This window comes from Neopsephotus bourkii, unplaced genomic scaffold, assembly GCF_033783945.1.
Source record: "Neopsephotus bourkii isolate Nb327-2 ecotype Australia unplaced genomic scaffold, CSIRO-AGI_Nbou_v1 NB_1768, whole genome shotgun sequence".
Lineage (NCBI taxonomy): Eukaryota > Metazoa > Chordata > Aves > Psittaciformes > Psittacidae > Neopsephotus > Neopsephotus bourkii.
This window is the reverse complement of record NW_026902242.1, coordinates 1-22,855: the sequence shown is the minus strand read 5'-3', so window position 1 is coordinate 22,855 and position 22,855 is coordinate 1. Positions and strand designations below refer to the sequence as shown.

Sequence of the window (22,855 nt, the reverse complement as noted above, 5' to 3'; positions counted from 1 at the left end):
CCCCATCCTTTTGTCCCTTCCAACTGAAGCTATGTTCCCTTTCCCTCTGAAATTCCCTTCTCCTGGGTGATAAGCATTCATTGGGTGTCTTTCCCCCTCCCTGTGCCTAACCTCTACCCCATCCTGCTCTGCAGGCTTCTGCTGTGGACCACCCATTTCCATCCCGTGCTCAGCAATGCCCTTTTCTGGTGCAGCTGTATCCTCTGAGGAATCACTCTGGAGCTCCAGGCCAGCCTGCAGGGTAAGGTAAGGTGAGCTCAATTGCTTCCCACATCCTGGTTTGGGGGGGATGTCTTCTGCACTGTGCTCTCCCTTGGGCTATAAACCACAGCGAGGATGTGGTTGGGCTCTGCAGAGAGAGGAACTGCTGCACTGCAGGGACCTGGCTCTGTATGGAAGGGGGTTTTGCTCCCTGCAATGCTGCTCACAGGGATTCAAGGAGAGGCTGGGGCCTCTGCATCCATGCAGGTCTCCTATTGCTGCCACTGCCCTCATTGCACTTGGCCACCTGCTTTCTGCATGCAATAAGGGTCCATTAAAACCAAGCCAAGCAGCTCAGTTGGGAAGTGCACAGACGGGGTCGTTTCCATCAGCCATTCTTGCTTTTGTTACTAAAATAGATCTGCTTTGGCCTGGGGCCATTGTGTTGTCCCAGGCATTGACTATCACAAATGGACAGCGGGGCAGCATTTTCCATTACTGAAGAAGAGGAGGCCCATCTCCGAGTGAGAAGACAGCACCATAAAGCAGCAATGTTTCAGTCACAGACAAATCCACCTCTCTTCTTTCTCTTTCCTTTTCCAAGTGTCGCTAATCCCTGTTTTCCTCACATAAAATCCTGGGAGAGCCCGACCAGAGCAACAGCCTGTCCCTTCAACAACATGATGCCTTTTGGGTAAGGGGATGGAGGCTTCAGGTAACTGAGTACAGTGCAGCAGGAGTAGAACTTGCCCCACAACCTGCTTGGAGGCTTGTCTGTGGTCAGTGGTGGTGTGTGATGAGTACTGGTTATGCCTGGTCTTGAGCATGCATCATCTAAGGCCACTGTCTGCAGCTCCTATGTGCTATGGGCAGCTTCTGAGAGATATGTCCACCTCTAAAGTGTTGTTTTGGGGGGTGGAGAGTGGCTTTGTAGCCATGAGCTGAAGGAAGGATGTGCTTAGGAGCACATCCCTAGAGGGCCCTGTCTCGTCCCTGCTGCATCTCCCTGAGTGCAGCAGGTCTTGGGGATGGGATCCCTATTGTGAAGCCCAGGAAAGCCAGGACATGTCCTTGCTGGGGGAGCCGAGTGTCCAGCCTGAGACCGTGTCCCCAAACTGTCCCCCTACAAGTGCGTATGACCCCAATCTAACAGTTGTGTTCTCTTCTCTTAGTGAAGATGCTTTCCTGCAATAAGTGGTTATTGAATCATCACTTTGATAAACATTACAACATCCCCACCAGGAACGTGTCTTCAGTTTTCTGCCTTCCCATGCTCCAGTCCAACATCCCAGCCCTTCTCCCAGCACTGTTCCCATATCCATATGTAGGACAGCAGCCTGGGGTCTGTGCAAGCCAGCAGCTTCTTTCTCAAAGCAAAGCAAGGTGGTGTGTTGGTTCTAAATGCTAAGTCCTCTTCAAGGCTGGGTTTTGCACAATGGGATTTCATCCTTTGAAGGCAGAGTTCATCCCATGCATGTAGTACTATGACTATTGTATTGGAAATCTATGGGTGTGAGGAACCCCATAGATTTCCTATACAATAGTCCTGGAAGAGGACTTTGGGGACCACTTGGCACTGGGAAACTGCTGCTCCATCTCGCTTCCAGGCAATGCCATGAGTAATGAGGGGTAGCCTGAGAAGGTTTGGAGTTAGCAAGGTGCTCTGGTGGGAAGTGTCCATGGAGGAGGCACTACTCTCCTAGGGGAAGAGGCTTTGACATGGGTTAACAGTAGCCTTGGCAGCACTAGGTTAAATCCATTAGGTTGGACTTGATGATCTTGAAGGTCCATTCCAACCTGGTTGATTCTGTGCCTCTGTGATTGCAACACAAGTCTGGGGGGTGGGGGGGGTGATGGGGATGTGCCTACTAGTGGCAAATGATTTCCCAGCTTGACCCTTCTGCTTAATGGGAACGTGAAGGTGAATGAGCAGCAGCATCGATCCGGGATGTGGGTGATGAGCTTGGCCCCCAGTGTCTGCTCCCTTTCCCACTGTCCTATCCCTGCCCTCCCCTTCACGCCTTTCCAGAGTGATCAGTCAGAGCATGGCACCCCAGGCCACCGACCTTGCTGGGGGCCAGGGGGACACCATATAGGTGCCTGCAGAGAGCTGCCCTGCTGTCTGATGGGCTTCTCCCAGCCGTGGCTGCCTCTTCGGTAAGCATCTCCCTGCCATCAGCTTGGGGCTGTGGGGAGGCACATGCTCGGGTGTTGGTACTGGTAAAGGAGGATGGAGCCAGGAGGGACTGGGCTCTGCTCCCAAGGAACAAGGGATGGGACAAGAGGAAACGGCCCCAAGCTGCACCAGCGGAGGTTTAGATGGAGCTGAGGAGCAATTCCTTCCCCAGAGGGTGCTCAGGCATTGGAACAGGCTGAACAGGGCAGGGCTGGAGTCACCGTCCCTTCACACCCCATGTAGACGAGGCCTCAGTGCCATGGGTCAGTGGTGGCCTTGGCAGTGCTGGGGATGATCTTAAAGGTCTTTTCCAACCTGGCTGATTCCGTGATTCCATGCTATGTGCCTGGAGACATGTTTCTCATAGGTAATGATGTGCCCAGCCACACGCTGACTCATTGAGTCAAGGATGTCTTAACAAGCAGCAATGCATTGATGGGGTTTAATTTGGACTCTGCTCACAGGGCAAAATGTATCTTGAAGCATCTCCACGTTGTTTTTAAGTCTTTAGCTAAAATGTGTTGGGAAACCAAACCTGAGCACAGGTTGGAAACCTACAACTCATAGAGAGCTTGGTTTTGGGGCACAAAGGAAGATGCTGCACCTTCCCTCCCCATCTTCTGTGGCTTTAGCCACAGATTTCCCGCAGCTGAAAATAACAAACCATTTTAATCTCAGTATTGCTGCTTCTGATCTTTTAATCCAGCTTGCTTTCTGCCTAAAATCATTCCTCCACCTGCCTCTCTATTATATAATTATGCAGAAGATTACTGGGGAGCCAGATTTAGCTGGGCAGCACTGGGGAAGGCGGCGAGCTATGGGGACGGAAGGTGGGGGGATTCTTCTCTCCCTTTGGCCATTGCCTAACGTGGGAGGGGAAAGCAGTGAGCTGAGTGCTTTTGGCTGTGTCCGTAGCTTGGGTTTGAGCATGGGAAGTTTCTCCTCCCTCAGTTTGTACTTTGTTGGGATGAAATGCCCCACTGGCTTGGGTGGTGGCTGGAGAAGTGCAAACCTCCCATACAGAGAGGGTTTCAAGTGAAACCTTGCACTTCTCTATGATGTTTGGGGTATTTTAAGTCTCTTCTTCTGTCTTTAATAACAGTGTGGTGATATGGTCTGGCCTTGAGAAAGGCTTGGGACTGAGGGAATAGGGACTGAGCTCCTGATGCTTCCCATCCCTGAGCAGAGCTGTGTACAGGGGAACAGCCACAGGGAAGAACCAGCAGGGCTGGGTTGGGATATGGCTTGAAGCAACCTGCTGTAGTGCAAGGTGCTCCTGCCCATGGCGGGGGGGTTGCAACTAAATGAGCTTTAAGGTCCCTTCCAACCCAGACCTTTCTACAATGCTGTAATTCAATGATTCTATGATGATTCGGTGATTCAGTGATTCCAAGAAGACATGAAGGAGGCCAGAGCTGTTCTTTTTCACCAAAGCCCAAGCTCAGCTGGTTCTTCAAGGAGCCTTAGGTGTTACCTTTAGGTAAGAATGGCTCAAGCCCTTCAGTGATAGGATGGCTGGAGACAGCTTTTCCACTTCTGACTGGTGCAACCTATAGGCTTGAGCTGTGATGGGAAAAACAAGAGGATGTCTTAGGCTCCAAAGATAACTTCTCTGTTCCCCAGGCTGAGTGTTCTGACGGTGATGGACTGGTACCTGCAGTTACCAAGGGCAGGCCATGAGCTGCTTCGCCTGGGGACTGTGTCTGCTTGGGATCTGGTGTCTCAGAGCCATTGGGAAATACAGAGCTGGGACAAGGAGGAACCCTCATCACCAGTCAGAGAGACACTGGGAGCTGTGGCTTATCTTGCCACAGGGCCTTATCTTGGCTTGCTTATCTCCACCAAGATAGGGCAGAACACCCCCAGAACTGTGCTGTGGTTCAGATTTGGTGAGGGAATAACGCTTTGAAACACCCTTCGAGCCTTGCATAGCCATGCACTTGATCCTTCTGCTGTTGCAGCCTCCAAAGCAGGGCACTTGGTTAATGCAACCACCACGCATTAACTAAGAGGGCAGGAGAGGATGGTATCAGGAGCAACACAGGGGCACAAGCTGATCTCTATTTTGCAGTGATAGAGCAGTTGTAACACATCCCGTTTCCTCCAAGGGTCAGGAATCAGGGCTTCAGCCCGGTCCTTGCTGCTGCTGCTGTCGGATTTAAGCCCAGCAGCCAAATGTGCATTGCTGTCGCCCTCCTTTCCCTCCTGGATGCTCCATCACTGGAGTGGGTGTGCAGGCTCTGTCAGCATCCCTTCATCTCCCCCCTGCACATGGGCTCATCTCAGATCCCAGCTTCTTTCTCCTTCCCTTGGAAAAGCATTGGCTGGTTCGCCCTCATCGCCTGGGGGCAACCCCATTTGCTCAGTGGCCTTTAAAAACGAACCAAAAAGAAACCCAAGCCCACTGGAATGACAAGGACATGAGCAGTGGGGGCGCGTCTCCCTTTGCCAGCAAAACCCAGGGATTTGGGAGAAAATAGGTCACGTGCCCTTCATCCCATGCCACGTGGTGGATCTCCCAGGGCCAATGAGGTTCAGAGCCCTCTGCAGAAAGAACAAAAACAAATCACTGCAATTCTTTTTTCCTTCCCCCCCCCCACCCCCCCCCCCTTCCATCCATTGCGTTTCTCATCCTTTCCAAACGTGGAAAGCCCGGCCATCTGTGTGGAACCCCCATCAGCACTAAAGCAGCTCTTTGGAGAAAGGTAAGAAGATTGTGTTGGTGGAAGACCACCTACCGCGGGCAACTTCTTCTAGCAATGGGAAGTGGGGAGGAATCGTTGAATAAGTCGGGTCTGGGGCTTCAGTGTGGGTTAGAAGAGCTTGGAATGCTAAAGAGCTGTCTTAAGTGAGTCTGTTACAGAGGTAATCTAAGTCTGTGTTGAAGGAAGTGGAATTAGGGGAGGAAGAGGTACGTGTGCGAGTCAACGGCTGCTCCTCAAGTCTCTCCTAGGAGATATATTTTGGCAACGTTGTACACTGGTTTGGCATTTGGTTTAATTTGATCCAATTGGATTTTGCCTTTCTAATGCCGAAGGTTGTATCCCTAGATCGGGAAGCGTCCAGCTCTGCGCTAACCAGAACCTTCAGCCATTCCTAATGCGTATGGTTTACAGAGCGAGCTTTGGACAGTGTTTGGGTGGGAATTGCCTTAAAGCAATTGATACTAAACCATCGTAGGTATTCATCACCTTCTCTTTGATTTCATTTGTACCTTTCTGGTCTGATTTCCATGATTTTTCATTTCCTTGTGCTGGGAAAATGAGATCGGGAAAGAGGAATCCCTTTGATTCTGTGGCTTTGTTTTCAGTTTGCCTTCTGATACCCATTTTACTCAGGGTAGCAAAATTCCCTCTGACATCGTCACGTTCCCATTGCATTTCCTTTGGTTACCCCATTGTTTTCTAGGTAGGAAAGTGGAATCTGAGTTGCAAAGGTTATAAAAGACTTAAACGCTGTTAAATTCACCCCCCAGATATCATCCGCTTCTTAAAAAGGGAAAATGTTCTCAAATGTATTTTTCTTGGAACGGGAATTTTCTGAGATAAGGTCATTTTAATGTGAACCAGATTAGAAAGCCTCAGTTTATGAGTCGGAAGTCACCCAAATAAAGCAGAAACGGTGGATTGAGGGTGATGTGTTTAAGTTGCCATAAAATGATTGACCTTTGCTTTGACAGATGCAAAGGCAGATGCTAACCTGCATTTTGCTACAGAAACCCAACCCTCAGTTGGCTTTTAATAGAGAATTCCAAACCAATTCTGTCATATTCCTGATACTCTGAATCTCAGCTTTCTCCCCTCTTTTATGGATTAATTCCTATAAACATATTTAATCTTCTCAGATGCAGAAGAAATTCTATCTTCCTGAGAAATAACTGTTCTTTTAAGCTGGTTGAATGGAGATGGCATCTCTTTATGAATTAAACCCATCATTTCATGGTGGGGGAAAAAAAAAAGGCTATGGATCAAGAGGAAAAAAACCCACCCCAAACCAGCTCTTTAAGTGGTTTCAACGCTATTTTAATGTCTTCAAAACATTGAAGAAGCTGTGGGGTTTTAGTGCATAGGATCAGAAATTGGGATGCGCTCAGGATGGGATGGAGCAAACCATGTCCGTGGCGGCCAGCACCTATTTGAGGTGGGAGAAGAGGAGACATGGGTGCCTGCGCGGAGAGATGCTCGCCACCATGCAGCTCTTGTGGGTATCTACCAGAGATGCTTTTACCCTCCCTGGTTTGGTGGTCCCACCACTGATTTTTCTCAGGTGATGCTTATTTATTCCATCATTTTTATTATTATTTATTATATTTGATTCCAAGTTGGGAAAAATGGGTGTTTGTTGTGGAGCAGGCACCAAGCCATCCAGCTTGGCTCCCTATGGAAGTCGGGGCTCATGCCTGGAGCACAGGGACAAACCCAACCCCACTAGGGCAGGGTGCTTGCAGCCCTGGCTCCCATCTGCAGCCTAGTGTCTGCATTTGGAGAAGCAGAGCATGCTTTTCCAGCGCCAAAAGGGAGCCCCATACGTAGGATGGAACCTCTGCCATCCAGTCCCATGTTCTTGCAGTGCAAGGGTAAGTGGCAGCCTGCGTGGTTTGAGTTTGCCAGGCCTCTGCAGCTGCTTTTTGGCTAGATGGAATAGAAGGTGCATTTAAATGTGTCCCCAGTGTGTGAAGAGCTTTTTGCAGCTCACCAGCACTCATGCTGAATGCATCCATCCTAGTGCAGTGATTGCGCACACAGGCACATAGGATCCCAGCCTTGTTTTGGTTGGAAGGGACATTAAAGCTCATCCAGTTCCAACTCCCTGCCACAGGCAAGGACACCTTCCACTAGAGCAGGTTGCTCCAAGTCCCATCCAGGACTACCAGGAAGAGTTTTGGGGACAGGGGTGATGTTGCCCCCTTCCCTATCAGCCCCAGTGGAGCAGATTCACCCTCACCCAGTGCGTTGTGCTCAGTGTTTAGACCCAAGGTTACGGAAGACCTAGGGAGAAAGGAGAAGGAGGCTCTCCTTGATTCTAATCGGGGTTGAGGTTTAGCTGAAGTGAAAACAGATCGGGAGTGACAGTTTTGGAGCCTGCTGTCAGGGTCTGAGCATGGCGTGCCGGCGATCCAGCCGCCGAAGGCCCCTGTCCATCCTCCTCCTCCTTACCAGCCATACCCAGAGAGAGCCGCCACTGCTGGGCACAGGATGGGGACCCTGCACCTCTGGCATGGCCACCAGACAGTGCTTGTGGCTGGGGACGGTGTCCAGCCTTGTGGTGGCCACCTCACATACGGATTCACCCCCACCTTCCCCAGCCCCATGCAAGTGGATGCTTGGAAAGGAAGGATGGGGTTTAATGCCGCATCCCGACTGATGCGCTCGGTCCTGAGCGAGTGATGCCAGGTTGCCTCTCCAAGGGCAGGGAGAGACCCCAAGGGTCTCCCCATGTCTCTCATCAATCTCCCATTCCCAAAGAGTATCAGGGTGATCAGGCTTCTGGAGAAATGGCACAAGCAGAGAAACAGAGCATGGAGGAGCTGGGATTTACAGGCCCAAGCTGTTCCTGGCTCTCCATCAGCCTCGCTTGGTCCCCACGAGGGGACCAACAGGATGATGCTGTGCATTATGTCCCCAGCATGCGGCGGGTTTTGAAATGGGATGAATTCCCTATCCCTGCATCAGGAAAGGTTGGTACCTGCCCCTGATGCTTTGAGATATGGTGGCATTCATGAGAGTAGCCCCAGCCCTGCATCTTCCATCTTGCACAGCATGACATTGGGTTCCCATTGAATTAAAAACCAAACCAAAGCATCAATAGAGACTGAGCATGGCTGAAATAACAGGCTCCTTGGCTGTCTTAACCTGGCACCCCCTGTTTGCCCCTGTGTGCTCCAGGTTGGTCCACCAGCGCCTGGACAGACCCCTCTAAGGCAGCCCCTGCACTGTGAGCCTCATTGCTGTTTCCAGGGATTAAAGAGAAAGGGACGGAGATGGGATGAGATGAGGCAGTCGGTTGCTTCTCTGTCTGGATGAAAGGATTTGTGGACTGTTCTCAGATCAGTAGATTGAAAACTGGTAGAAATTATTTGGATGATGCTGGCAGTGGGATTAAAACCAGGGCAAGCTCTGGAGGAGGTGAATGATGGGGGGGCTGCGGAGTGCCCGCTGCTGGGACCTACAGGGACATGCTCCTGGTTGGATCTTTATCTGTTTTGCAGGATGCAAAGGAAGCATCCCTGGTCCCAGCTCCCCAGGATGCCCCCCAGTTCAGAGGATGACATGAGTGTGCCTGGAGCCCTCTCATTTCAAGGCTGCTGGAGGACAACCTGCTTGTCCTCTGAGGGCCACACAGCTCCCTGTGGTCTATTCTCCTTTATGTGAGCATTGTATAGCCACAGGCATCATCATTTTGGGTATTCTTTGGCCTTCCCCTGACAAAGGGCATGTAAAAAGTGGCACATAGGGGACTTCTATCTTATTGTCTCCCCTTTGGTTTCCAGAAGGGTGTGTTTCCAATGCTGCTATCCTTTGGGGAAGACAGAGGTCCTTTGGAGCTGAGGGCAGAGCATCCTTTGGGGCATCTGTGAAGGCATCTCCTGTGCAAGGTGTCATCTCCTGACTCCCATTCCTTAGCCTCTGGCTGGGGGGAGAAAGGCTAAATTGGGTGCATCCTAAAATATGACTGCCCCGGGGCATCGTTCAGTGTTAAGTGCAGGTGTCCAACAAAGGTGAGCTTTACACCACAATTGGAAATTTGTGGTGTAAATACACCAATGTCTGTAAGGTTTAAACAACCACCACTGGCACAAGGACACTGTCACCAACAGCACATGGCTGTGGGGAAGCTCTTTTCCAGTGCCTGACCTGGATCTTCTTCCCTGCAGTTCACTCAAGAGCTCTTCCTCTGTTTCTGTGCACATCATTGCACGCAGCGAAGCTCGGTACTTTGCCTTGCTGAACTGCATCTTATTTCCTCCTCTTTGGCAAGCTCACTCTGGCTTCTTGCTCTGCTCTCCAAAAACCTTCTACTCCCTGGGTTGTCACCTGGAAGTTTAACAGGAATGCTACTGATAAGTGTTTGGGAGAGGGGGCTAGTTAGAACATCTTCAGATGGTTTCATCTGCCCCAGTCTTCCCTGGCTCTTTCAGGACAATGCCACATTGAACAGCCTTGTTGCTGCCACCCCTCTGCTACCAGTTAGGGCATTTCCCTCCTCTGTGAAGGCTTATCCCAGGGAATGCTTACAGAAATGCTGGATGAGTTATCCCAGTGCCCTTCCCATCACATGAGTGCCTCCATCCTCCAGCGGCTTGGTCCAGCCACCCTCTGCAGCACTGCTGGCGTGTTTCCTATGTCCCCTTGCATGCCTACGGGTGCAGATATGGAGCGTGGCATTCCAGCAGTCACATTCCTGGTCTCTCTGGTGCAAGGCGGGGACATTCCAGCTAATTAATGGGAGCTTTGGGATTGTCTTCCCAGTCTCTCGGATGCTGCGGCAGAATCTGCCCAGCTCTGCAGTGCTGAGCCCTGCGGCAGGGTCCAGGCTGGCTGTGCAATGCAGAACTGCTGGCTCTGCCTTCCTCACATGGTCAGGGCACATCCAGACTGAGCAGAGACCCAGCCAAGGCTTGGTCCTTGCTGGTCCCAGCCTCTCCAAGACATTGGCTTGAGCATGGAAAGACAGCCAGCCTTTCATATAAGACTTGCGATAGATGGGTTTTAATCTGTTCTTTGATCTATTGGCAGACCAGAGGAGATCAGGGTGGCATTCCTCATTGCAGGAAGTGCTGTTTCCTCAGCACACAGGGCCTTGAGTCCACCCAGGCTCACAGACATCTTGAGGATGCTCTTGGTCACTGAGTCATAATGGTTCCAACTGCAGTGCGAAGAGTGTTGGCTCTCATCACCTCATGGGGTGACATTCCTGAGGTGCTCAAGCATTTTGACAGTCGCTGACGTGTTTATTGGGAAATGGTTCCAAAAGTCACCAACAGGGTGCATTGGAAGCGGCTGAATTCAAGTCTGTTGTTCCCACTCACCAGCTCACCTCAGCCTTCGGAAAGCAGCTTGAATTCACCACAAAATCAAACCAATTCAATGTTATTCTAAGCAGGGTGATCTCAGCTGGTCACGGTGGTGGTTTAAGAGGTTCAGTGACTGATTTTTGCTCAGGGTCCTGCAATCAGAGAGCCCTGAAATAAGCCCAGCCTGGGTTTTCTACCAGCCTGCTCCTGCTCCATCTCATTTCCCTCCTTGTTGTGTCTCCAGTCCCTGCTTACGACACAGCAGTGGTTAATGTGAATGAATGGGAATTCTGCATCCTATAGATCCCTGAGGATGCATATCTCAGGTCTGGCTACCTAAATTTCCTCTAGACCTGGTAATTAATGTAAGGCTCCAAGTTTTGCCTCCTACAGATGTATCAGGACAAGAGGTAGGTGCTATCATTCTGCTGTCCTGTTGTGTGCAATGAAGTGATGTTCCAGGCCTTCATCCTGAGGAGATTGGTAGGGAAAAGCTGTAGCTTTGTTCATGAGCCTTCACACAGAAGATCATGACAACAGCATCACTGTCACAAAAGCAGTTGTTCTTGTTCTGAGCAGGGACTCTCACTGGGCATCCCTCCCTGTGTTCCCTGGAGCCAGTGGTTTGTGCTAACTGTGTTGTAGAGACTTTCCTGAGCTGGTGGTTTCTATTCCTCTTGGTTTATCCATCAGTCCAGAAATCCCTCTGAAACACATGAAACCCCAATGGAAAAATACAGATGGGAGGTTGGGATGTTTGGCTGGGATGTAGCTAAGCCCACAGCAGTGTGGCAGGAGCTATGGGTTGCACCAGATACTCTAGCTAATACCAGTATCTAGAGCCAAGATTTCTCCCTGGAAAAGCTCGAGGGCAAAGGATCCGGGATGAAAGCCATCCTGATTGGAAGGGTGGTAGGAAATGATTGCTTAGGAAATGGAGAAGGGCTGCAGCCTGCAAAGAGGTTGGTGGGAGAAGTCCACCTGAGGCATGGAGGTAGCAAACGAGGTAGCAGGAGAGGTGATGCCCTATGGTGGGCCTGGCACTGAGGGGAGGGAGCAGAGGAAGGCATATTTGTATTTCCACAGTGGTAATTGGCATAGAGTTGAAGGAGACTGGAAGTACACACAAGCAAGGAGGGGAAGGCAGGTTCTAATTACTCATCACAGCCAACAGGGTACATCCTCGGCTATAAATGGAGGCATCTCACCCAGAGAGGGAGCAGATGACCAAGGATGAAGCATCCAGGGATGCAGCAAGAGCAGGGACATTTGTCTCCAGTGAAGGATTGAGGGCAGATGAGGAGCAGGGATGGGGGGTGGCACAGGGTGGCTTTTTGGGCTTATTCTGGTTAGGGTTATCATTACCACTGAAGCTGGAGAGTAAGAGGAGGAGAGATCAGCCCAAGTGCCTATAGACAATGTCAGCAGTTGGAAATGCAGCTTCATTGCAAATGGCATTTGGTGTCACTCATGTAAATGATGCTACTGTCCTCTTATAGCTTCATCTTCTGCTGCATTGCCATTTGGAGCCTGGGCTTGCAAGGGAATGCCTGACTCTTGTGTTCTGCCATAGCATCTTTGCTCCTTCTACCCCCATCCTGACCTGGCTAGGCTGCTTTGCTGTCATAATCCCGGGCTGGCTGCAGCATGAAGCTTCCCAGCCACTCGATGCGATGCTGGAAATCACCGGATTAGGTCTTAATGGTAGGATCAAGGCCCTGGGAGATGAGTGGGGAGGAAGCTCTTGCTCACACAGGTGGCCAAACAGCACTTCCTATTAAAGCAAGCGAGAAAGGGCAGAAAAGCAGCTTCTTCCCAGGCTTCCCTGCGTTTAGCACATCTTTCATTTCCCAAGGGTTTCCAAATGCTGGTCTGAGGTTTGTGAAGGTGGTGTTGAGAGGTCAAGAGGTGCTTGAATCTGCTTGCAGTGGAAAATGTCTCGAGTGGTGGAATTGCTGTCCAAAATGTTAATCCCTAATGTGAAAGTTTGCTATCCACATTAGAAATCTGGGCCATTTCATAGCATATTGTGGTGTGGTGAAGGACACTGGTGTTTTGTGGTCATCTTTCTGCTGGTGGGGCTTCTAAACAACAAAGAGCCTGAGGAGCATGCTGGGGTTGTGTCTCAGGGTGGCATTGCCAATGAGCAACCACAAGATGCTCCAGGGTGGGGTCTCAGGGCACAGCATCCCCATACAGACCCTTTTCACCAGCATACATTGGTGAAGGCTCTTGTCCAACAGGCTCTGAGGTGATGGAGTTTATCAGCCTGCATCATATAAACCCTACCTTGTGTGTCTTCTGGCACTGTTCAAGGCCAGGTTGGAGGGGGCTTGGAGCAACCTGCTCTAGTGGAAGGTGTTGCGGCCCATGGGACCTGGATGGGCTTTAAGGTCCTTTCCAACCCATGCCATTTGATGATGCTATCTGGGTGTCTGTAGAGGAGGTGCAGACAGCATTTGCTGGAGCTGCACTGCAGGACTTGCTCATGCATGGCTAATGTGCCTGTGGAGTTCACATGGATGCATAGGAGGAGGAAGAGAGGAGGACTTAGCTTCAGCAAGCTCCTGCAGGGACACCAGCCCATACGGAGGGAGCCATGGGGATCCCAGCATCTGCTTTTCCAGCTCCTATTCTAAACCAGGTTGGAAAGCAATGGCTTCAGCTCACATTTGGAAATGAGAACAATCAGAGTATGTTTGCATGTGTTTATGTGTGGGGATGAGGAATCTTTCTGCTATTTGAGCTTTGATTTTCTTTCTTCTCCTCCGTCACTGGTGCCTGAGCTGCTTTTCAGACATAGGGAATTCCTGGTACATTAAGGAAATGTATAGGATCACAGCCTAGTTTGTGTTGAAGGCACCATAAAGCTCATCCAGTTCCAATCCCTGCCACAGGCAGGGACACCTTCCACTAGAGCAGGTTGCTCCAAGCCCCTGTGTCCAACCTGCCCTTGAACACTGCCAGGGATGGGGCAGCCACAGCTTCTCTGGGCACCCTGTGCCAGCGCCTCAGCACCCTCACAGGGAAGAGCTTCTGCCTTATTTCCAGCCTGACCTTCCCCTGTTTCAGTTTGAACCCATCACCCCTTGTCCTATCGCTACAGTCCCTGATGAACAGTCCAGAATTTCCAAGAGTTCCATATATTTCATTTCAAAACCAATGGGAGAAGGCAGAAATGGATTGCGCTGGGCAGTTACCATGCCTCCTCTGAGCACTCTACTAAAAAGGCAGCTACATACAAAAGGCCTGTTTATTCTGCTGCAGGATCATGGTTTGGACAGGCATTGTCTGGCTTGCTTGGGACAGATCATGCAGAGCGCCCTTGCTGTGGTGCAAAGACATTTGGCTGCTCCCTGGGATGGGAAGATGCTGCCTCCGGTATTCTCCTGTGGTTGCCCAGGCATGATGCTTGGCAGAGCTTGGGGTTGGCTTATGTCCTCAACATAAGCAGGACATGGAGCTGTTGGAGCAAGTCCAGAGGGGGCCACAAGGGTGCTCAGGGGCTGGAGCAGCTCCTGTATGGAGACAGGCTGAGAACACTGCGGCCGTTCAGCCTGGAGAAGAGAAGCTGCATGGAGACCTCAGGGCAGCTTCCAGTGTCTGAAGGGGGCTACAAGGATGCTGGAGAGGGACTCTTCATCAGGGACTGGAGTGATAGGATTTTGGGGCTGAATTTGACACTTCTAATGCTGCCTCTTTGCTCTCTGCGGGACTGCACCTGCTTTGCACTGTGTTGGAGTTGAGCTCTGGATCTACTCTGTCCACCCGACTGGATGTAATGGTGTCCTCAGGGCTTTCACGTAGATGGACAAGCAAGCCATTTCAGAGCTGCTGCGAGCTAGGCAGAACACAGCGGTGAAAAGGAAGGGTCTGAGATGGGGTCTCTGCAGGCAGCAAACGCTCTGAAATGCTTAAAATGCTGTTTGGGGGGGATCATTTTTCCCCAGCCCTTTGTCTGTGAAGAATGAGGGCTGCGAGGGGAGGCTTGCACCCAGGGTAAATGGCTTTATTGTTCCCATCCTTTCCATTGAGCTTCGGAGCCCCCCTATAAAAGACTTACCTTTCGTTAGTGCGAGTAAGAAAAGGCCAGTGTCGCTTTGGTGCTCAGCGGAGCATGAAGCGTGCTTAATTTAATAACGCTGATAAATCTCAGAGCCAGGAGCATTTGGAGCTAACACATGACCCACTTTTCCAATCAATCGGAAACATTTACATAACGGCCTGATGCAGGGTCCCTCCTGTGAGGGATGTGGAGCAAAGGGGTGGTAAGAGGGATGATGGCAAGAGATGTACTCCATGAGCGCTGCCACCACAATTGGTCCTCTGCAGGCAAGTCGTGACCCACCTCACTGGGACTGCAGTGATGTGCCTGGGTTTAGAGCATCCTGCTGAGCTTTGGAGTCCATCACCCCAATGGCAAAGTCCATCACAGCTATGGGGCTGGCACCCTGGACTGTAGCTGCTTGCAAAAGCAAGCTCTTGGGATGGTGTGTGGGGCAGGATGGCTTTCTGAATGCTGCATCTGCAAGCCACTGGCTGTGGCCATCAGCTGTGAACAGGCTCTTGCCTTCCTCTGGCTGTGCTGTCAGAAGATGCTCATCGGGTGGGGATGGGAGCTGCACTCTGTATTGGGGTGCATGGGTGGTGTCATGGCTTCATCTCTTTCCCTGCATCAAGATCAGGTTGTTCCTGGGGCATCCCTGGGGATGGTTTTCCTCCCTGTGCGGCATGGGCACCTCTTTGGGGCAGGCAGTTGTCTCCAGGCACATCAGGAGCAGTAGCGATAGTGACCTTCTCCATACATCAGCTTGTTCTGTGTTGCTTCCCATGCACAGGAATCAGCCTGGGGTGGCCCAACACAATTACTCCTTTTCCTTTACCATTCACCTGCAACAGGGTGTCTTGAAAGAGGAGCTTCCTGATCTCACACCTTGTCCCATCACTTCTCACCCCATTGCTGTTCCTCTGATCCCCAGTGTTGTCACTTTCCTCCTCCTTTTCCCTACTCTTAACAGCGCCTTTTGACTTGACACCTCCAATACATTTCATTTCTTACCTTTCTTGTTCCACTTGTAACATCCAGTGGCCTCAAGATTGGTGTTTGCAAGAACAAGTGAGCTGGGCTCCTGTTGGCCCAGTGGGAAAAAGAGATGTAATTGTTAACAATTCCCATTCCATGTCTCCCAAAGGATAGAGGTGATGGCCATGCTGAGAACACATACCAGACTAGTTTCATGATCAGTAATTCTATTGTATTACAAGGCATTATCACAGAGTACAATGAAAGGTGAACCTTAGCCCAAACCCAACTAATCATGCAGGGTTTGATCCATTTTGGGTCTCATAATAACCTCTTGAAAGACTTCTTACATCAAAGCCATCTCCCATCCATGATTGGTGCATGTTTAGTCATCTCAGCTGCCTCTTTGCATCAAAGGAATGCTTGAGAACTGGCTTTTTGATCACCTGAGTTCCCATCTGAGGGAAGGAAAATGCCAGATACTTGTGACCAGGTTCAGAAATCCCCATCTGATATATACTGAGGCATTAAATAACATGAGGGAGTAACTAACATTGCTGCATACATCTTTGCATTGCACATAGAAGGATGCTGGCACCTTCCTTTGGGACGAGATCAGCCTCTCCATGCTGCAGAGACATCCCATGTGGTGGTTCCTTGTGCAGAGATACTACTAAGGAAGTGTAGGGAAAGAAGAAGGAAGGATCTGTTGCTGTTCCTGTGATTTTCCAGCCCTGATTTCAAAGCACCAGTGGAGTTTTTCCCTCTAGAGGGCAGAGGAGGAAAGAGAAAGAGAGGGAAATGGACATGAACAGAGGTTTTGTTAGATATGTGCAGGGCAGGAATGGCTGAAAATGGTGTGGCCCTGAGATGCAGTGCTCAATTACGATGCTCAGCAGTCGGGGTGCAAATGCATGTGTGTAGCAACCTATTCTTCCTGAGGTCAGATAGATATTTCCAGGTGGCTTTTGGTCTTCTGAGTGCCTGTTCACACTTGAGATGGTGCGATAGGTGCTCTGGGTCTCCTAAAGCCCAAGTTCTGCACCCAGTAGGGTGCCCAGTCCATGGCATCTCCCTGCAGCTCCTCCAGCCGCTGCATTCCCATGTTCTGCATGGTCCATCCCACATCCATCCTGTGTTGATAGGAAACATCTTGCTTTCCCATCCCCAGGTGATAGAGCCGTGGTGCTGCCTCCTCCTGCATCAGGGAGCCCTCCCAGCTACTGCACAGCTCCTGTTCCCAGTAGGAAATGGAGTCCAAGGTCTCCGAAGGCGGCCTGAATGTCACCCTCACCATCCGGCTGCTGATGCATGGCAAGGTAAGGGGGTTTCCTCACAGCTCCCTCTCCCACATGGTGCTCGTGGCTCCTAATCGTAGAATCCCAGCCTGGTTTGGGTTGGAAGGGACCTTCCACTAGAGCAGGTTGCTCCAAGCCCCATCCGACCTGGCCTTGAACACTGCCAGGGATGGGGCATTCTTGGCCCCTTCCCCTGTCCTGCTGGGTACAAGGTGCCTCAGTTCTTTGCTTCATTATGGGGTTGGGCTGGATTGTCTTTGTGGTTTATGATGTTGATGCCTTTGTGTTTGGTTTTTCCTTTTCTTTAGGAAGTTGGCAGCATCATTGGAAAGGTAAGCATGGCTTTTGCATGTGGATTTCATTCTGTTGTCTGCACCTTTTTCTACGTGTGGTATCATAGATGCCGGTCATGTCTTCCCTGTGATGCCCTTAAGTGTTTTGTGTGCATGAGCTTAATGATGACAGACCCACAGAGGAATCAAAGACTATCCTCCTAAAATAACCCAACCCAAACCTAACCTAGTGCCATTCCCAACTGCTTCCCTGGGGTCATAAGTAGGTGTTTATGATAATTTTGCCTGGAATTTTATTTAAAGAGCTTCATTAAGACTAAAAATGTCATGCAGGCCCATTGAAGTTCTGCAGCACTTGTCTCTGCATTTAGTTGGGCAGAATAGCTCCACGTGGTGCTTTCCACAGTAGTTTGGAAAGTCCTGGCTATCCAAGATTGAGGGGTTTGGTGTATTGAAAGGGCAGGTTTATAATGGAAGAGGTTTTCAGCATGAGAACCTTTCCCCTATATGCTTGTGCCTTATTTTTTCCATCAGCTTGTCCAGCCCTGGAAGGATTCACAGGTTTACTTGCTTTATATCTGGACATAAAGACATTAGATCTCTCTTTGGATACTAGATCAGAAACCTGAAGTCACAGGGATCAGGGCCACAATTGCTTCAGCTGACCATCCCATGGGAATGGAGGGTCAGGCATCACAGAAGTGCCCAAATGCTTGGCTTTGTGTTGCCACCTATTAGAGAGATGTGTGTTTAGAAGGGTTATTTGGAAGGTGGAAGTCTTGATAGTAATAGCCTGTGCTTCTGCTTCTTGTTTCAGAAAGGAGAGACTGTGAAGAAAATGCGTGAGGAGGTGAGCAACCTGCTCTGTACCATGGTTTGAGGAGAAGGAGACCATTGGGGTCTCCTGGCCAGAGCTGCACACTGCAATAACTCCCAGGGTCAGGCAGATCCAGTTTTCTCACTCTGGCCTCAAATCCCTATTGTATTTAATGGGAATTCTCCAGAGCCAAGAATTTGCTCTTAAATGAACATTGAAATCAAGTCACTTCTCAGATGCTTGAGGTTGTCCAAGGTCTTTATGCCTGCAGTCACCAAGTAGTTAACATCAGATGAGCAAGCAAGGCTCTGCTTCTCACAAGCAATGACCCCGTGAGCTGGTCTTGCCTTGATCCATAGGGGTTTGCATTGTAGTAAAAAACCCAAAGCAGATAAACTAGCGCAGCTGTGTAGGCCACAATCTGCAGGGTGACCCTGGCTGTAGGCCACAAATTTATAACGAAATATCCCAAGTTAGTGTCTTCCTGTTGTTCAGATGATTGCAGACTCATGGCTCAGACTTCCTGCAATGATCCAAAGCTCACTGAAGCAGGGAGGAGCAGCAACGCACTTGTGACTGGTGCTTTTACAGCCATGTAGGGATTTTGCCTGCACCAAAGAGCTGAAGTGTGCCATGGAGAAATAATGCTGTAGCTGTCAGCAGCATGGCAGACTGTGTATGAGTACTGCTGTAGGCCTTTTATTTTGCCCTTATGTGCTTCCAGATGTCTGATTCTTGGAGATCTTTTCCTTACAGGAAGGATCACGCTGAGCAACTGGGCAACAGCAGTGGAGTCAGTCTTGCACTTGGGATTGCCCTGGCGAATGCTGAGGCCACAGCTGGTGCGCAGCACAGCAGATGGCATGCTGGAATACAAGTCCTGGCTGGACGACTTGGCCATGGAGCGGCCGAGCCAAGAGGTAAGGCCTCGCCCCCTTCCATCGACGCAGGTCACCAGATCCCTTCAGCATGTGGAACCAAGAAAGGTTCTACAGGGGAATTGATAGTTCTTGCGTAATTCAATATCATACTGAAGTTGATGGAAGAGCTTGCGTGAACTGAATCAGTCCAGAAACATTGAGTCCATTCCAGAAATAGATGATGTATGTGTGATCAAAATCTAGAGGTAGTTTTGGATGCAGGCTTTTGAGTGGGAAAACTATATTCCATTCTCTGAGTCACAGTTTCTCTAATTACACCCAGCAAAACCAACTCTGCAATGGTTAAAATGCATAATTCAAATCACTGTCTTCTCTGTTAGCCTAGAAAAGCTGTGTTTGGAAGCAGTAAGTTGCTACAATGCAGAGTTGCACAGAGGATCCAGTCATCACCAACCTGTTTCATAAGGCACACGATGCTAAGTGCACTGCTGGCAAACTCTTGAGAGCAGTATATGTTTTCATTTATGTGAAGGTAGCAGCAACTGCTCAAAGAAAGCAGGCAGCTGTCAGAAGGGCAGAAGCATGAGTTTGTTGTCTTTCAGCACATCCAGACGAGCTTGCTGGAAGTCATTTATCGAAACAGATCCAACCTGGAGACTATATTCAGGATCATCGACAGAGATCATTCAGGTAAGCAGGTCTGCAAGGGGTGCTGGTCACTGCATTGTATTCTGTTCTACTTTTGGGCCCCTTTAGTATGTACAAAGGCATTTTTATTCAGTGGTTTAAGGCTTGGGTCTTTCTCCTCCCCCAGGAACTTCTGAAATATCACTGTGTGATTCCACTAACTTGATGCATTTTGAAGGGCTCTGTGCAGTCCAGGTAGAGAATTAACTTTTTTGTTCTGAACTTCAGCAGAACAAAAACTGTAATGAGAGCACTGACAGTAATGCAGCATACTTAGGATCTGGAGTGTTACCTGTTTTCAAGCAGTCATCTCCACCAAATTACTTTGGGCAAGAGAAAATACAAGTCTTTGGTTTCTTTTGTTCTCCCAAACTGCATTATATCTTTTTACTGCTTTGTGTTTTAGTCAGTATTCTCCATGATAGGAAATATAGTTGCAGCATGTGAAATGTAGATGATGAGTGATTTCCTTCCTTCTTTTAAGGGTACTCAGGCAGCAGGGGTGGGGTGAGAGTTCAAGCCTGAGCAGGGGTCCCTGCTTGCAGCAGTGCCTGTGGTGACCTTGTGCTGAGGTGGCTGTGGTCTTCCTTTCCTCTCCACAGGCCTCATCTCATTTGAGGAATTCCACCAAACGTGGAAGCTGTTCAGCTCCCACATGAACATTGAACTCACAGATGATGGCATCAACGACTTAGTTCGCAGCATTGATTTCAATAAAGATGGAAACATTGACTTCAATGAGTTCCTAGAAGCCTTCCGCCTTGTCAAACAGTCACAGTAGTGAGAACCTGGTGTGGGTTGCCACCTTCAATGCCTTGACTACCCATGAAGCCAGGACTGCCCCCCACCTAACCACAGAGCGTGCCTGCAAATGTGGAGAAAGGCAAGGCAGATACCTGGAGCACTTTTTGGTTGAAAACAGCCACTGCTATAGCCAACAGCAGTGATCCATTCTGGAAAGGGAATGGGTAAAATAGATAAGCTGTACTTCAAATCTGGCCATTTTTAAGGAGCTGTTTCAAGTAGAGCTTCCTGCTCAAAGGGAAGGTGAAACTTAGCTTATCTTGTCAACATATGTGATGAAATGTTACAGGTCTACTTCCAGTGTTGTGTAGTTTCTCGTAGGTAATGTTTTAAGCTGGTAGCAACTGCTAGAGCATAACTTCCCATTTAATAAACATTTTTTTTCTACATTGCTGGTTCTGGCCTATTTTGTTTTTTTTTTTTTTGTGGCTAATGAACAAAATTATTCTGTCTCTATCATAACAGTCTCCTACTAAAGAGAATAATGTATTTTTGTTTCAGTTATTCTGTGACTTTTGTAATAAGGAAAAAAAGGCAACTTGGGTGGGGAAGCTGTCTCTCCCATACTTGTAGTAGCCCCTGCTCTGGAGTACTATGGACTATGACCTTGTATTTTAGTTGGGACAGAGGCTGCCAAGCAGCTCTGAGACCTTGGGTTTGATACCCGTTACCTGCAGTGCTTGGAGGAGAGAGAACGCATTAACCTGGAGCTGCCAGTAGGTTCACTGGTTTGCTGATGGTGCTGAGCAAGATCCAACACCATTCACAAATTATTACAAAGTCAGACTGAATTTATTACACTCCAGCAATTAAAAAAAGGCAGAAGATAACATCTAGAGATACTGTTGTTATTTAAGGGGCAGCAAAGCTTTGTATAATTCACATAGGGCAAGTGATGAAAACATAACCTTCTTGCAGTCCAAAGGAAGGACAGAAATGGGAAACATCAACTTCCAGCAGCTTGCCCCAGTAAGCTACTGGTATTGCAGAGATCGATGTACGTACAGCAACATACGGATCTGTAATAATTTAAATTAGCTGTTTACATAAGGATGTGACCTAATTGTTTCGACAAACACATGGAAGTGAGCTAAGCTTTCTTCAGACCAAGTCACAGTTGGAACAATTCCATCAGTACTGCATTTCTAGGACAATGCTGTTGTAAAAAAAGGAAAAAAAAAAAAAAGATAAAAAAAGGAAACATGTACAACAGTACATAGTTTTATAGTAAAACAGTATCTGAACAGATTCAGTTGTCCTTCTTTTACTGAAGCATATACAGCTTTACAAAATATAAACCTTCCAAAGGTTAAGTTCAAAAGCTTAGGAGAGGCTTTGCTAATTCTAAAGATAACAGCCAAAATACCACTGTTTTTAGAAAGTATGTATGTGGTTTATTTTTTTAATGTTTTTTTTTTTAGCCTTGCAAGGTAAACCATGAACTTGAGTAACACCTTCTGTGTAAGCCCAGCAGCATCCACTGCATCAACTGAAGACTCCTCTGGGAATACTCTCATTCAGTTCCTGTTCTATAAGTTTGATGTCCTCCAAGTCGTCCTTTATGATGCTTATTAGGTGACTCAGACCTTCTTGCTGCTGCTTCAGATGCTGCAGATAGATAGTTTAAAAATCAGCATGAGCATAGTCCAACTTAACATATTTAAGGTAGTATTTCTCAAAGGTACTGTGGCCTTGGCTGATTGAAAAGCCTGGTATAATTTCTTAGACAGATATCCCAAGTTCCTGTGTAGCTGGCTTAAGTTATGAAGTTAACAGAGCATCCCTGGATTCTCCCCAGTAATACCTACTTGTTTGATTTCCCTTAAGAGGTCTGCATCTACATAATAGCGCTCTTCAGCCCACACAGCTCCAAAGTGGTTTTGCATCCTGATTTGGGACATGAGCTCATTCAGTCTGCCCTGGGAAGAGAGACAGGCTTAAACCAAATCCAACTCATTCACAGCTGTCAGAGCTCTAGCATGTACCACTCCTTGAGGCACCAGGGTTGGAAGCACTGCTGCTCATTCCATTTTAAACTTCTTTTTTGGGGAGGGGGGAGGGAGAGGAAAAGACATGCAAAAGGCAAGCCACTTCAATATTTCTCTGAACTCAAAAATGCTTAAATACCTATCAGTGATGCAACAAAGAGCATGATGCTACAATGCAGCAATACTGCTAGACTTCTCTTCTGAAAGCTTTCCACAACAGCTCTACATGCATGGTTTGGAAAACTTGCATTCTTCTGTGAGGAAAAATCAAAATTGTTAGCAAAGTGCTATTAACTACTCACCTTGAACTGCGTAGGTGCGTTCAGTTCACACTGAATTGTATCTAACTGTACACGAAGTTGCTCTTCGTCTGCTTGGATGGCATAACCGCTTTTCCTTTGGATCTCCTGCTTTATTAACACCTACCAAAAGAAGTCTTTCAGGTTCATTAGAGATGACTTCACCCATTTTTCCCCACTAACCCAAGCACGTCTTTTTGTCCTGCCACCAGCTGTCTCTCATCAGATTTACTCTCTTTAATCTGTTCCTCTGTGACTTTGGGGCAGTCCCACAGCTTCCAAGTACTGAGGGTGTACTTCCCACAGCAGTATGACATGCTGTGCATTGGAGGCCTTCCCTGAGACCTCTGCTGTTACTTAAATAACAGCATTTG

The 22,855-nt window shown here is 48.8% G+C and overlaps 1 protein-coding gene and 2 long non-coding RNA genes across 3 annotated transcripts; 2 read left to right on the top strand and 1 right to left on the bottom strand.

Annotated features, from left to right (window-relative positions):
- Positions 1 to 131: 131 nt before the first annotated feature.
- On the top strand, positions 132 to 17,044 carry LOC133226131 (uncharacterized). The gene is made up of 3 exons (XR_009729414.1): positions 132 to 246; positions 16,586 to 16,733; positions 17,021 to 17,044. It is a non-coding gene; the product is annotated as an uncharacterized LOC133226131 (long non-coding RNA).
- Positions 17,045 to 18,413: 1,369 nt separating this feature from the next.
- On the top strand, positions 18,414 to 20,515 carry LOC133226166 (serine/threonine-protein phosphatase with EF-hands 2-like). The gene is made up of 3 exons (XM_061379367.1): positions 18,414 to 18,742; positions 19,306 to 19,393; positions 19,993 to 20,515. The coding sequence occupies exons 1-3, from the start codon at positions 18,647 to 18,649 to the stop codon at positions 20,169 to 20,171; spliced, it is 363 nt and encodes a 120-aa protein (XP_061235351.1). The 5' UTR covers positions 18,414 to 18,646; the 3' UTR covers positions 20,172 to 20,515.
- Positions 20,516 to 20,964: 449 nt separating this feature from the next.
- On the bottom strand, positions 20,965 to 22,638 carry LOC133226150 (uncharacterized). Its single transcript, XR_009729420.1, has 3 exons — positions 22,485 to 22,638; positions 22,003 to 22,113; positions 20,965 to 21,802 (listed from the first exon to the last, which is right to left on the bottom strand). It is a non-coding gene; the product is annotated as an uncharacterized LOC133226150 (long non-coding RNA).
- Positions 22,639 to 22,855: the final 217 nt, after the last annotated feature.